Source organism: Hemitrygon akajei, chromosome 18, assembly GCF_048418815.1.
Source record: "Hemitrygon akajei chromosome 18, sHemAka1.3, whole genome shotgun sequence".
In the NCBI taxonomy this organism is placed as follows: Eukaryota; Metazoa; Chordata; class Chondrichthyes; order Myliobatiformes; family Dasyatidae; genus Hemitrygon; species Hemitrygon akajei.
Window position 1 is genome coordinate 11,743,109 of NC_133141.1, and position 14,186 is coordinate 11,757,294.

Here is a 14,186-nt window from a genome sequence, read left to right on the forward strand (position 1 = left end):
CAGGCTTGAGTGAAGAGCCAATGAGATGGCATCACTCCAGACCAAAGCTTTGACAAATTTTGATTTCTGATTTCTGTGGACTTGTTGTGTCGGTAGGCAAATTGGAGTGGATCCAAGTTGCTCCAGGTCTATCGAATTGGGGCAAATATGGAGCACTGTGTGTTGCACTGGCCAACGGCTTCAGTTGCCAAAGGTTATAGATGCCAAGGCTGACAGACTAACATGCAGTGGAAAGGCTTTGTATTAGTGTGCTAAATTTATTTGGAAGGAAGCCCTTGCTGTCCTTGCAAGTACTCAGAAGTTATGTTTGGACACACATGAACAAGTATAATGCCTACAGAGAGATCACTGGACACAAGGATGTTACAGAATTAAAGCAGCGTACTGCAAGTGACCAATGCATTAAATAGCCAGGCAAGAGTGCTTGTTAAACTAGACAAGAGGAATTCTGTAGTATGAATTCACAGCAAGTGGGCAGCTCCTAAAGCAGTCACGCTCATACTAGCAGCGATTACAAAGAAACTCTGATTCAGAGACTTCAAGTGAATGATGATGTGTTTACATTTGACAAAGCCTAGACTGGGATTGGTTCGAGCAAAGTTTCTCTTGAAACTGGGTTTGCATTGTCTGTGTTGTATAGTCAGCTACATGTTGTCAAGGAGAATTGGAATGATCTCCCTTTGACAGTGCACCAACTTAAATTGACACATGGAATCAAGTCCTCAGCAAAGGTCTTGCAGTGTACAGTAGATAAGAACAGATAATTGCCTCCACAACACACAGTAGAATCACCACCAGAATAGTGTGGAGGATAATTAATGTTTGAGGGACGTTCTGAAGTACCTCTAACAGCACAGTGTAGAACTTGGGCAACCCAAGTGGCATTTGTCCAGCCAGAGGTTGTGCACCTTAGCCTGACACTAAATGCTAGTGAATGATGGCCAATTAAAGTCAAAGCCAATTTTCCATAAAGGATAAACACAAAGAGTGCAGCAGAGAAGATATCTTTGTTATTTCAGATGTTTGCCAGATTCAGCCATGGTGGTGACATGGCTACGACAACCTCCTAAAGGAGATGAGAGGTGGACGTGAACAGATGCTGCTGAAAGTATGAATCGCAAGTCTCTCTTGGTTCACTGAGACGGTGTGGATGCTGACATTCAATGGCAAGGCCAAGGGTAACACGGCAATGTGGCGGTTAGCGTAATGCTTTACAACACCAGCTGTAAAATCAAGGTTTGATTCCCGCCGCTCTCTGTAAGGAACTTGTATGTGGGTTTTCTCTGGGTGCTTCAGTTTCCTCCCACATTCCAAAGACGTACCGGTTCGTGAATTAGTGAATTGTGGGCAATGCCATGTTGACGTTAGAAGCATGGCAGCACTTACAGGCTGCCCAATACAATCCCCACTGATTTGATTTGATATACTCTACTGTATGTTTTAATGTCTGTTTGACAAATAAAGCTAATCTTAATAACTATGGAGTGGACACAGCTGTTGAATGGATAATGAGTACAAGAGTCCACAAACTTTGCAGCTCACATTCTCAACATAAGCTAATGAAACCACAGGCAAACTGAGCAAGATGTGCAAGCAATGTCTTCGAGGTGAAGAAATTCATCAGTTCCTTTTTTCAAAGACTGTCTTAATTATGGGCCACACAATGCTTGTATTGTCCCCAGGTCCTCTGTGTGCAATTCCAGCTGTTTGGTTCCAGGGCACATAAATGTCAGTTCGTCTATCATGGCCTTAACATTAATGAATGTCAGTCTAGCACAAGTCAAGCACAAGCTAGCTTGCCATATGAAGGGAGGACATGATTTTCAGTCCAACTAATGGACTAGACCTCCAGTCATAAACACAGAGGATGCTTGGGCAGCTCCACGAGACATGCACTTGAAGTAAGTTTACAGATGTACTCTGTGAGGATGGACCAGCCTGAAAAAGATTGCAAATGCAAATTCCCAGCCATTCCAGTTTGAAATGTCAACAGGATAAAGTGATTGGAGATGGAGTCATTGAGTACTTATCTCAGATGGTCTCAGAAGACGGATCTTGAAGGAGTTGCTTGCAGATAAGATGTACTTGTGAAAGCTACTGTAAGGAGTTTTGTATACTGACCAAGCCTTCAGAGGTATTTAGAAGAAATGGCTAATGTCCTGGTGGCAAGGTGGAGATATGCCTCTACCAAAGGAGGTGTGAGGCGCTCCTTCCCTCCGCTAGCCTGCAGATCCCTCTTGGGCAAGGTGTAGCACCTGCTTAGCCCCCAATCAGGGTCACATGAAGCCATGGGAGCAGGTGATGGGTAATTGTATGAGCAGCTGGTGCATATCACAAGTCCTGGTTATGTGATCACTGACACCAGGTAGAGAATCTCTGAAGAGTATTGATAATGGCTGGGGTCACTCATCTTGTAAAGACACTCCCCATAAGAAAGCAATGGCAAACCACTTCTATAGAGAAATTTGCCAAGGACAATCATGATCATGGAAAGACCATGATTGCCTACCCACATGATACAACATGAATAAACCAATGTCCAATCTCCCAAATGTTCAAAAAAAAGGAATAAACACAGTAATGACAGACCACTGAAATTAACCTGGGTGATGGGGACAGTTCTAGAATAACAGCCACCTGTCCAAGTGCCAATTGATGAAGAAGGCCATTATAGATTTGTTGAAAGCCTATTGTGTCAAATGTTCTGATAAAATAATAAAGGGTTGATGAGGGAAATGCAGTTGATGTGATGTATGTGGATTTGGATCAGGGATTAGCACCACATAATTGGCATTATTAACGTAATCTACAGATGTACCTTGGAGAGCATTCTGAGTGGTTGCATCACCATCTGGTATGGAGGCTCCAATGTACTGGATTGGAAAGAGCTGCAGAGGGTTGTAAATTTAGCCAACTCCATCATGGGTATTAACTTCCTCACTATTGAGGACATCTTCAAAAGGTGCTGCCTCAAGACAGTGGCATCCATTTTTGGGGGCCTTCACCACCCAGGATCTGCCCTCTTCTCATTACTACCATCAGGGAAGAAGACACACACTCAATGGTTTAGAAACAGCTTCTTCCTCTCTACCATCAGACTTCTGAACTGTTCATGAACTCTACCTCACTATTTTTGCTATTTTTTCACTGTTTATTTTTATATACTTGTAAATTTTTTTATGTATTGCACAGTACTGCTGCTGCAAACAACAAATTTCATGACCTACTATATGTCAGAGTGATAATGAGCCTGATTGTGATTCATCTCAATTGAACGCCATGGATGAAAAGAGTCTCCAGCAGTGAAAATAGAAAACTGACCAAGTGCAGAAGCCAGTCAGTAGTGGGAGGTTGTAAACTGTAGAGGAAGAAAGTAATGGACGATGGAGATGGGGGTGTTGGGAGAGAGAGAGAGACTGACTAGTGGAAAGGATGGAAAAATGGCAGATGAAATGTAATACTCAGGAATGCAGTGTTGCATTCTGGCAGAAATGTGAAAAGGTGGTATTAACTAAAGGACTTTAGAGAATATGCACAAGAACCCAGGGTAAAATGCATGGTTTCCTTGAAAACAGCAGAACAGATAAAGAAAGCCATGTGGGATCCCAAGTTTCAGAAGCAAAGGAAGAAAATACAAAGGGAAGGAATTGTGGTGAGCATAGTGTATCACTGATTTGGCTACAACTGGATAATTTCTCTAGCTCTAAGCGCTAGACTTTAGGGAAGATGTGAAGGCTTCACCCAACAAGTACTTGGGCCTGGATTGCATTGCTGGGGAAGGAGCTGAGGCAGATTCGGTTGTAGCATTCAGAAGGGAGTTTCAGGCAAGCCCCTCTCACATTTATAAACACTTGTGGCCCAGCCTGTCCAAGCTTTCCTCAAGGCTACCTGCCCATTCAAGGTCCATTACTTCAGCAAACCATCCAAGAACTGCTTCAGGTGTTTAAATAGGAAGCTAGTGCTATCCCCAATGTTCTAGAAATTATCATGCCAACATGCTACATAACTGAAGTTTAATCTCCTGTGTGCAATTCCCCAAGCAATTTTAAAAAAAACATTCTTTTAGCTTTCATGATTACATGTTGCACATACCTGCAAACCAGCCCTTTGCGAATTTCGGACATTGACAGGCAGATCCCTCCCGGCTCTGAACAGTCCTGACCTCCAGTGCGATCTGTGGAGTTTCATGTTCTCCCTGTGATTTCTATGAGTTTTCTCCAACATCACAAAGATAGGTGGGTTGTTAGTCTAATTGGCTGCTGTAAATTGAGCCAAGCGCATAGGTAAGCAATAGAAAGCAACACACACAAAACATTGCAGGATCTCAGCAGGTCAGGCAGCATCCATGGAAGAGAGTAAATAGTCGGCATTTCAGGCTGAGGCCCTTTAAAGGATTGAGAAGGAAGGGGGAAATGCCAGAATAAAAAGGTGGGAATGGGAAGGAGGATAGCTACATGGTGATAGGTGAAGCCAGGTGGGTGGGACAGGTAAAGGGCTGGAGAGAAAGAGAGGGAGGAGGGGACCCAGAGGGAAGTAATAGGGTCAAGTGAGAAGAAGTTAAAGTTCAGAGTGAGAATAGAGGAAGGGTGGGGGGAACTTGTTCACTGGAAGGAGAAATCAATATCCACAACATTAGGTTGGAGGGTACCAGATGGAATGTAAGGTGTTGCTCCTCCATGCTGAGGGTGGCCTCATCATGGCATAAAGAAGAAGCCATGGAGCATACGGCGGAATGAAAATTAAAGTGTTTGGCCACTGTGAAGTCCTGCTTGTGGCAGATAGTGCAGAGGTGCTCACAAGTAATAGAAACTGGTGGAGTTGGTAGGGCTATGAGATGGGTAAAATGGGATATTGTAAGAGGGTTCTTGATGGTTAACATATACTTGGTGGGCCCAACAGCCTCTTCTCCTGCTGTAGGATTCTATAAGTAATCTGCTTTATTTTTCTGCCAAAATGGACATTTTCCACACTGTTTGCCAAATCTCTGCCCACTCACTATTTCTCTCTGTTGCTTACTTATATCCTCTTTACAACTCATTTTCCTATCTTTATGCTGTCAGCAAGTTCAGTGACAATACCTTCTGTATTTTCGTCCAAGTCATTAACATATTATGAAAGATTGAGGCCCAGCGTTGATCCCTGTTACTGGTTACTTCTTGCCAACCAGCAAAAGGCCACTTTATTCCTACTGTTTCCTGTTTACCAGCCAATCTTTCATTCACTCTAAAATATTAACTCCAACTGAGTTTTACTTTCTGCAATAACTTTTGATGTTACTTCATATCAAGTGCTTCCTGGAAATCTTAGTACTTTTCACCAGTTCCTCCTACATGGCTCTCCATGCCCCTCCCATCCATGTACATATCCAAACATGCATCCACTTAAATATTCCAATCAAACCCGCATCGATCAATTCCACTGGCAGCTCATTCCAAACTTGCACTACTTGCACTATGAAAAATTGCCTGCTTGGGTTCCCCTTAAATATCTCACTTTCACTCTTAACCTCCAGTTGTAGTCTCACCCGATCTCAGTGGAAAAGCCTGATTGTGTTTACCTCTCATAATTTTGTATACCTCTATCAAATCTCCCCTCATTCTCCTATGCTCTAGGGAATAAAGTTCTAACCTATTCAACCTGCTCTTATAACTCAGATCCTCAAGTGCCGGCAACATCCTTGTAAATTTTCTCTGTACTCTTTCAATCTTATTTACATCTTTCCTGTAGATAGGTGACCAAAACCACACACAATACTCCAAATTAGGCCTCACCAATGTCTTAGACAACTTCAACATAACATCCCATCTCCTGCACTCAATACTTTGATTTATGAAGGCCATTATGCCAAAAGCTTTCTTTATGACCCTATCTACCTGTGACACCACTTTCAATGAATTATGGATCTGTATTCCTAGATCCCGTAGTCAATGCCCTACTATTTATTCTATGCCCTATCCAGGTTTGTCCTCCCAGTATGCAACACCTCGCACTTGTCTGCATTAAATTCCTTTGGCTATTTTTCAGTTCATTTTTCCAGTTGGTCCAGATCCCACTGTAAGCTTTGATAAACTTCCTTGCTGTTCACTACATCACCAATCTTGGTGTCATCTGCAACCCTCCACATCCTTCCTCTAATGAGGTGACCAGAAATGAACACGATACTGTGCACGTGTCCTAACTAGAATTTTATAAAGCTGCAATATTACCTCCTAGCTCTTGAACTCAGTAACTTGACTAATGAAGGCAAACAATCCATTCACATTCTTCATCACTATACCCTGATAATTCAATTGCTGATAACAACATTGTGAAATGACCTGCTTCCATCATTTTCTCAGATCCAGATTTCAATGACTGATCTCTGAGATTCTTCCTCAGATCACTGCTCAACCTCCTATCCCTTATCCTTAACCTATGTTTTCTAGTTACAGATAGCTCTTCTATAGAGAAAAATTTCTCACTTTCCGAAAATGATGTCCCTCATAACTTTATAACCTCTGCCAGATACACCCTTCACCAGCCTTCTCTACTGCAAGAAAACTAAAACCAAACTATCCAGGTTCTCCTCATTACTGAAACACTCTATCCCAGGCCACACTGAATCTCCTCTGCAGCCTCTCCAGTGCAACCGTGTTCTTCCTGTAATGTAATGATCAGGACTGCACACAATACTCCAGCTGTTTCCTATGCACATTTTTATAAAGTTGTACCAAGACTTCGCTACTCTCATACTCTGTGGCCCTGCTGACGAAGGCAAGTGTCCCGTATGCTGCTTTTGATACTCTATCCGCCTGTGCTGACTTTGGAATTATACACCAGGCTCTCTTTCTTCCTTAATACTCATGTGGGACCCGTCATTCATCGTGTTTGTCCTTCCCTTATCTAATATCTTAAAAAGCATCACTTCACACTTAATTAAAATTGTAAACAACCTTTCATTGCTCTGATATTCTAATCAAATCATTACCGTGGTTTAAAGTCCTACAGAGTTTAGAGTCAGTTGTCCATATCTAGATTACTGCCACTGTTTGTGGAAAACTGTGTTTGCGTTCTTAGGGACACTACCTGGGATGTGCCCTAGTTTTCAAATTCAAGACGGGTTGTTGCTGCAGTTTGAACAAAACTTACAGCATATTTCTACACTCATCTTCTTCCAGATTCCTCTCCTGTCTCAGATGAACCTGTTTCAGATGCATCTGAACCGAAGACATCACCATCGTCTGAGGGTAAGTGCTGGACAGTTTCATATCAGTATCATCATTTTCCTCAGCTTGTGTGGTGTGCAAACTGCAGAGCTCAAGCTGGTCTGGAACGGCTTCTCACTTAATGAGCACAATTTCATCCATCACAGTGAATGCAGAGCTGACTAGCCCCCATATAAAGGCAAATGTTTAGAACAATATTGCATCCATTTATTTAATGTGATAAATATCTTGTACTCTTTGACAAGCATGTTCACATAAAATAACACTGTTCCACAGTTTCCTTTCAGTGCAACACAGTCACTTAGTGGGTCTATCCAAAATTGGTCTGCTTTACCTATAGAGTGCCTCGCTATTCACAGTGTGCACCCAGTAACCATGGGGATTTTCCACCATCCCCCACTATTCACTGAGTTCTATTTGTAGGCCACAGTTTATTACCTCAGCACAACATGTTTCTGTGCATACTCTGTTACCCAGTGAATAGACGGCTCTCTGTAAACCCACAGTTTAGGTTGTTCCATCCAAACCATAATCTTCAGTGTACTGATTCACTTTTTCCAATGCACTGTACTGCATTTGGTGTGCACAATGTGGTCTCCTCAACACTGGAGAAACCAGACTGAGTGACCACTCTGCAGAATGGTCAGTCAGTCCGCAGAAGTAACCCTGAGCTTCCTGTTGCTTCCACTTTAATTCTGCATTCCACTCCTGAACCCTCTGGCTCCTCACAACAAAGCCTGACAGAAACTTGAGGAAAAATGCCCCATCTTCTGTCTTTGCAGTCTTCTAGACTCCTGGATTTTCTAATTTTAGTTAACATGTTTTTTCTGAATGCATCGGAACTGGTCATTTCTTCTCTGATTTTTCCATCAGTGATATTAGCTCCTTTTCCCCTCAGTCTGCTGGGCATTTTATTGCAGCGTTACATTGCCTTCATCTGTATTTTTTTTGTTAATCCACTAACTGGGGTACTTTGTCTGTAGCTTATCCCCGCAGTGACCCTGGCCTCAATTTCCCAACAATACTCCCTTTGCCTCCTCCACACTCTCTGTAACATAAAACTACCTTGTTTTCTCTTTACTACTTCTAATTGAAGAGTCTTCAACATGAAACATAACTGTTTCTGTCCCTCCACAGATGTTACGCTGTCCCACTCTGCATTTTCAACATTTTCTATTTTATTTCAGATTTTCAGCATTGCAGCTTTTGGGGTTTTGTTCCCTAAACTACTCCTGTTTAGTACAGTCCTTTGTTCCCATGTTCCTTGTGTCACTTCTACACTCCAGTTCACTTCCTTCTATCTGTTTTCCATTGTTCAATATATTCTAGCCTCAGTGAGTTCCCTCTTTACCCTACACTTTCTGTCCTCAAGGTTCAGCTGTGCAAATATAGCCCATGGTCCAGTGTCCTACACTGCCCCACAGCAAAAGATCAATATTCCTTCAACATCTGACTCCTCTGTGTACTTTCTTTGTTCCACGGTTAAGTGTGCTTCCTCTAAACCTCACTATTACGGTGCACCCTCTATTTTCCCCTCTCTATCTTGTAGTACATACTCCCACGACACCCACCGTTCAGTGTGTTCTCTTTTTAAAAAAAAGATTTGGGACAGGATCAGGCCACTCAGCACTTGCTCCCTCATTAATCATGCTTGCTGCTTGCTGACAGTTCCCTTTTCCTGCACTCTATCCACATCCTACCAATCTCTATTTTGAATGAGTGCAGCGACTGAGGCTCCATATCTCTGCAGGATGGAGAATGCTAAAGACTCGCCACTCTCAGTGAAGACATTTCTTATCAGTGCTCACTGGCCTGCACCTTTAAAAATCACAGCAGTTGGTTCATGGCTCCTCAGCCAGTGAAAATTGGAAATTGCGAGGAGGTAGGGAAGAGATTTGTTGAGACTCTGGCGCGGGTTTTTAAATCTTCACTGCCACAGGTGAGGTGGTAGCTGATTGGAGGATCTTTATTCCAGAAGGACAACAGGGTCAAATACACAATACACAATATAGTGTTCTGGTTAACAGAGAGTGCAGACAAATAAAGTGTAATGATCACAATAAGCTTTATTAAGAGATCAAGAATTCATCTTTTAGCATATGAGATTTCTGTTCCAGAGTCTGGTAGCAGGATAGAAGCTGTTCTTGGGTCTGTTGCTCTTCATTATTTAGTTTTAGGGTTCCAGCAGAGGGGAACTAAACTATTATTCAGTTTACTGCCTGACAGGAGAGAGGAGAACAGAGAGTGATGAGGATGGGTTGTGGGAAGAAACCCATGCAGAAATTTCACACACACAGCATCTGATGTCAGGATTGAACCCAGTTCTCTGGACGCTGTGAGGCAGCAGCTCCACTAGCTGTGCCATTCTGTGGCCCTGAACTCTCATTAACTCATTTTTAACACTCCCACTAATTGGATGCTCTTCTACCCACAGGCTGCTGCCCCCTTTCTGCTTTTATCAGATACTGTTTTATGTTATTAAAATTGGACTTCCCACCAGTGTAAGATCTTAGCGTCCACATTTCAGAACCATCACAAAACTTAAAAATTTATGATCACTTTCACCAGGAAGATCACCCAATGACACTTCAGCCACTTGTCTGGCTTCACTTCCCGTGATTAGGTCCAGGTCAGCGCCTTCCCTACATAGTGGCAAAAAAGCTCTCCTTTTTCCTATCTATTAGAAGTTAAAATCTACCATTGCTGGAAACCTATTACTCTTCCAACTTTCTGACTTTTGACTACACCTCTGTTCCTCTATCTCCTGCCAACTATTGTGGATCAGCAGTTTAACCCCAACAGAGTGACCACACTTTTTACCCAAATGGCCTTATTTGAAGAGCCTTCCTGGATGTCCTCCTTGGGTACTGCCATGTTGCTCTCCCTAATCAATATTGGAGAGTCCCGTCCTCTTTGACCTGCACCTCTAGAGCTCTGAATCCAGGAATGCTGAGCTGCCAGACCTATCGTTCTGTGATTGCAGCAGTAGTCTACCCACACATTGATCAATGCTCTAAGCTCTTCAGTCTTGCCTGATGTGTTCAGTGCATTAAAATAAACACAATTTAGCCTACCAGTCCTTCCCTTGTACCTTACCATGTCCCCATCTGCTCTGTCTACTGGACATATTTGGTTTATGCTTTATCTCCTGCTTTATTTGACTCTATCTGTTCACCTGCTGTGTGCCTGCATCTCAGTTCCCTGCCAAAATATTTCATAAGGTCATACAACATGAAAACGGGCTTTTCAGCCCAACTCATTCATGCTGACCAATGTGCCTTCCGAGTCATATCCCTCTAAACCTTTTCTATCCATATACTAATTTTAAATATCAGCAGCTTGTTCCATATACACGCCACCCTCTTTATGGAAAAACTTGCCCCTCAGCTTCCTTTTAAATCTTTCCCCTCTCTGCCTCCTTATTTTAGACTTGCCTACCCTATGGAAAGACTGTGACCACCTCCCCTATCTCTGCCTCACATTATTTTATAAACCTCTATAAGGTCACCCCTCAGGCTCCTTTGCTCCATAAAGAACAGTCCAAGCCTATTCAGTCTCTCCGTGTAACTCAAGCTCTCCAGATATCCTTGTGAATCTTTTCTGAAGTTTCTCTATCTTAATCACATCCTACCTATAGAATGACAACCAGAACAGCACACAGTGTTCCGGGAGCAGTCTCACCATCTTGTACAGCTAATCATAAACACAAGATCCTGCAGATGCTGTAAATCCAGAGCAACACACACAAAATGCTGGAGGGACTCAGAAAGTCAGGCAGCATCTATGGAAATGAATAAAGAGTCAACATTTTGGGCCAAGACTCTTCATCAGGACTGGAGAGGAAGGGGGAAGACGACAGAATGAAAAGGTTGGGTGGAGGGAGGGGAAGACTGACTAGAGGGTGATATGTGAAGCCAGGTGGGTAGGAAAGGCAAAGGGCTGGAGAGGAAGGAATCTGATAGGAGAGGAGAGTGGACCATAGGAGAAGGGAAGCAAGAGGGGAGCCAGGGGGAAGCGATAGACCGGTGAGAAGGGGTAGGAGGCCAGAGTGATAATAGAAAAAGGGAGAAGGGGGAGGAAAGTTTTTTTACCAGAAGGAGAAATCGATGTTCATGCTATCGAGGCAACCCAGACAGAATATAAGGTGTTGCTCCTCTACCTGAGGGTGGCCTCATCTTGGCACGAGAGGAGGCCATGGACCGACATGTCGGAATGGGAATCAGAATTAAAATGTTTGGCCACCGGGAAGTTCCACTTTTAGTGGACAGAGCAGAGGTGCTTGACGAAGCGGTCTTCCAATTTACGACAGGTCTCACTAATGTAGAGGAGGCTGCATCGGGAGCACTGGACACAATAGACAACCCCAGCAGGTTTGCAGGTGAAGAGTTGCCTCATCTGGAAGGACTGTTTAGGGCCCTGAATGGAGGTGAGGGAGGAGGTGAATGGGCAGGTGTAGCACTTTGGCCGCTTTCAGGGACATGACATATAGATGACATGCACAAATGAAGGCAAGTATGCCAAGTCCTGCCTTCATCAACCTGTCTACCTGTGTCACAACATTCACTGAGCTATACACTTGTATCTCAGGCTCTATCCAAAATGCATCATTTCATACTTGTCTGGGTTAAATTTCATCTGCCTTCCTTTGTCCACCTTCCCAGTTGATCTACCTGCACTGAAATTTCTCTGTAGCTTTTACACTTTATTCTGCATTGTTATTGTCTTACCTTGTTCTTGCTCAGTGCACTATGTAATGGTTTGATCTGTATGAATGGTATGGCGGGGTGGTGATATGTCTCTACCAAAGGAGGTGTGAGATGCTTCTTCCCTCCGCTAGCTGGCAGGCCACCCTTGGGCACAGTGTAGCACCTGCTTAGACCTCAGTCAGTCACATGAAGCCATGCGGGCAGGTGGTGGATGGTCATATGAGCATCTGTTGCATATCACAAGCCCTGGTGATGCAACCACTGATGCCAGGCAGACAATCTCTGAAGAGCATTGATAATGGCTGGGGTCACCCATCTTGTAAAGACACTGTACAGAAGAAAGCAATGGCAAACCACTTTTGTAGAAAAATTTGCCAAGAACAATCATGGTCATGGACAATAAACCAGTACAATAGATCCTGTAATATTCTCATCTTCATATCTCATATTTTCTAGTATGTGGAGGAAGCTGTTTGACCCATGAAGTTGATGCTGGCTCACATTGTAATCCATTCCATCAACATCCCACTTCCTCCCACCTCTCACCTGCTTTATCAGTAGTTCAGAACAACTAGTTAACCCAGCAACCAGAATATCTTGGCCATCTAGGAGGAAACCAGAGCCCCTGGAGAAACTCACTTGATCACAGACAGCGTGTAAAGTCTTCAGATGGCCCCGGAGGTCAAGACTGAACTTGGGTCACTGAAGCTGTGAGACAGCAGCTTTACTACCTGAAACTCACCCAGAACAATCATGTGAATACAGGTGCTTCCAGAGCAGGTCAGAGGCTAGGGATTCTGCACTCCCCGTCTCCCTGAGGCTTTCCACCAGCTATAAGCCACAAATCGGGAATTCTGATGTGTAATTCTCAGGAGGCTCAGTGTTGTCCATGAGCAAGCAGCCTGTGTTATTTGCAAGCAGTTGGCCACTCCTAATCACTCATTCCCTCCAGTACCAATGCAGTGTGAACCACCTACAAAATGTATTTTTCTTGCCCTGGCCTCTCCATTAGCTGTTCCCAATCTGCAATCTCTACCACCAAGGACAAGGGCTGCAGTCACAGGGGAACGTTATCACCTGAATATTTTCCTTCAAGTCATTTACTATCTTGACAGATAAAATTATTGCCAGTCCTGCACTGTTGCAGGGACTAAATCCTGGAACTCACTTCCCAACAAGGCTGTCGATTATCTTCACCAGAAAGACCATCTGCAGCTTGAGAATGCGGCTGTTATTAGTGTTGTGTAATAAATACCAGTAGAGTGCTTTGTTCTTTATTTTCTGACTGGTGTTTCTTTCTGCTCCTTATTTCCACATGTGTTCCTTCCCGTGTTTGAACGTGGATGGATTTGGCTCCCCTGGCCACAGGTTCTGTGGAGCTGCCGTCTGATCAAGCTACTGCAGGTAAGGCTGCCCTCGGCCTGCACTTCCACTGTGCAGGCTGCTGCTGTCAGTGAGCACGCAACTCACACCTGGAGGCTCAGCGAGCAGTGCACAAAATACAGGAGCAATTAAAGTTTGTGGTAGGTGCTGCAGGGAGCGTGCAGAATTGGAAAGAGACTGAGTGGGTTGAATCTCTACCCCTACATTAATGTCAAATATTGCAGCTCTATATCTCAGGGCTTCATCGCTCATTCTTCTGCAACAGCCTGAGATCTCCAGATGACAGTTCCACTCTTGGACTCTGCAATGGATAACCCAAGGAGGCAATCTATGACCTCTGAATATCTGTGTTCGTTAGTTTAGAAGTTACTATAAGAGGGGAATAAGGCTGTGGAGGAGCAATTGAGAAGCACCTACCCTCTGACTCCAGCTCGAGTCAGCAGCTCTCACCAGGGACTATAGCGGAATAGTGATTAAGTCTGTGATGCTGAGAACAGAGGTACAAGTTCAAATCCCGGGATTTGAAGATTAAGTTCAAGAAATGATTTATTTATTATTTAGTGAAACAGTGTGGAACAGGCCCTTCTGCCCCTTCAAGCTGTACTGCCCCAGACAACCGTGATTTAACCCCAACCTAATCACGGGACAATTTACAGTGACCAGTTAACTTACCCCATACGTCTTTGGACTGTGGGAGGAAACCGAAGCATCCGGGGCTAAACCCATGCATTCTACAGGGAGGACGTTCAAACCCTTTACAGAGGACACTGGGATTGAACTCAGAGCTCCGATGCCCCAAGCTGTACTAGCATTGCGCTAACAGCTTTGATACCATGGTGCATGTATTCAGTAAAGAGAGCTAATAATTGAAGGTAGTCTTAGGAATGACTGT

General features: G+C 43.8%; 1 protein-coding gene across 5 annotated transcripts in view; it reads left to right on the forward strand.

Moving 5' to 3' along the window:
* LOC140741084 (microtubule-associated protein tau-like) overlaps window positions 1-14,186 on the forward strand; it is a 78,863-nt gene that overhangs the window by 20,877 nt on the left and 43,800 nt on the right. For all 5 annotated transcript variants that reach the window (XM_073070801.1, XM_073070805.1, XM_073070804.1 and 2 more), the window contains exons 3-4: window positions 7,158-7,226; window positions 13,280-13,315. In XM_073070801.1, the coding sequence (XP_072926902.1) occupies window positions 7,158-7,226; window positions 13,280-13,315 (105 nt within the window). The remainder of the gene's footprint in view (window positions 1-7,157; window positions 7,227-13,279; window positions 13,316-14,186) is intronic.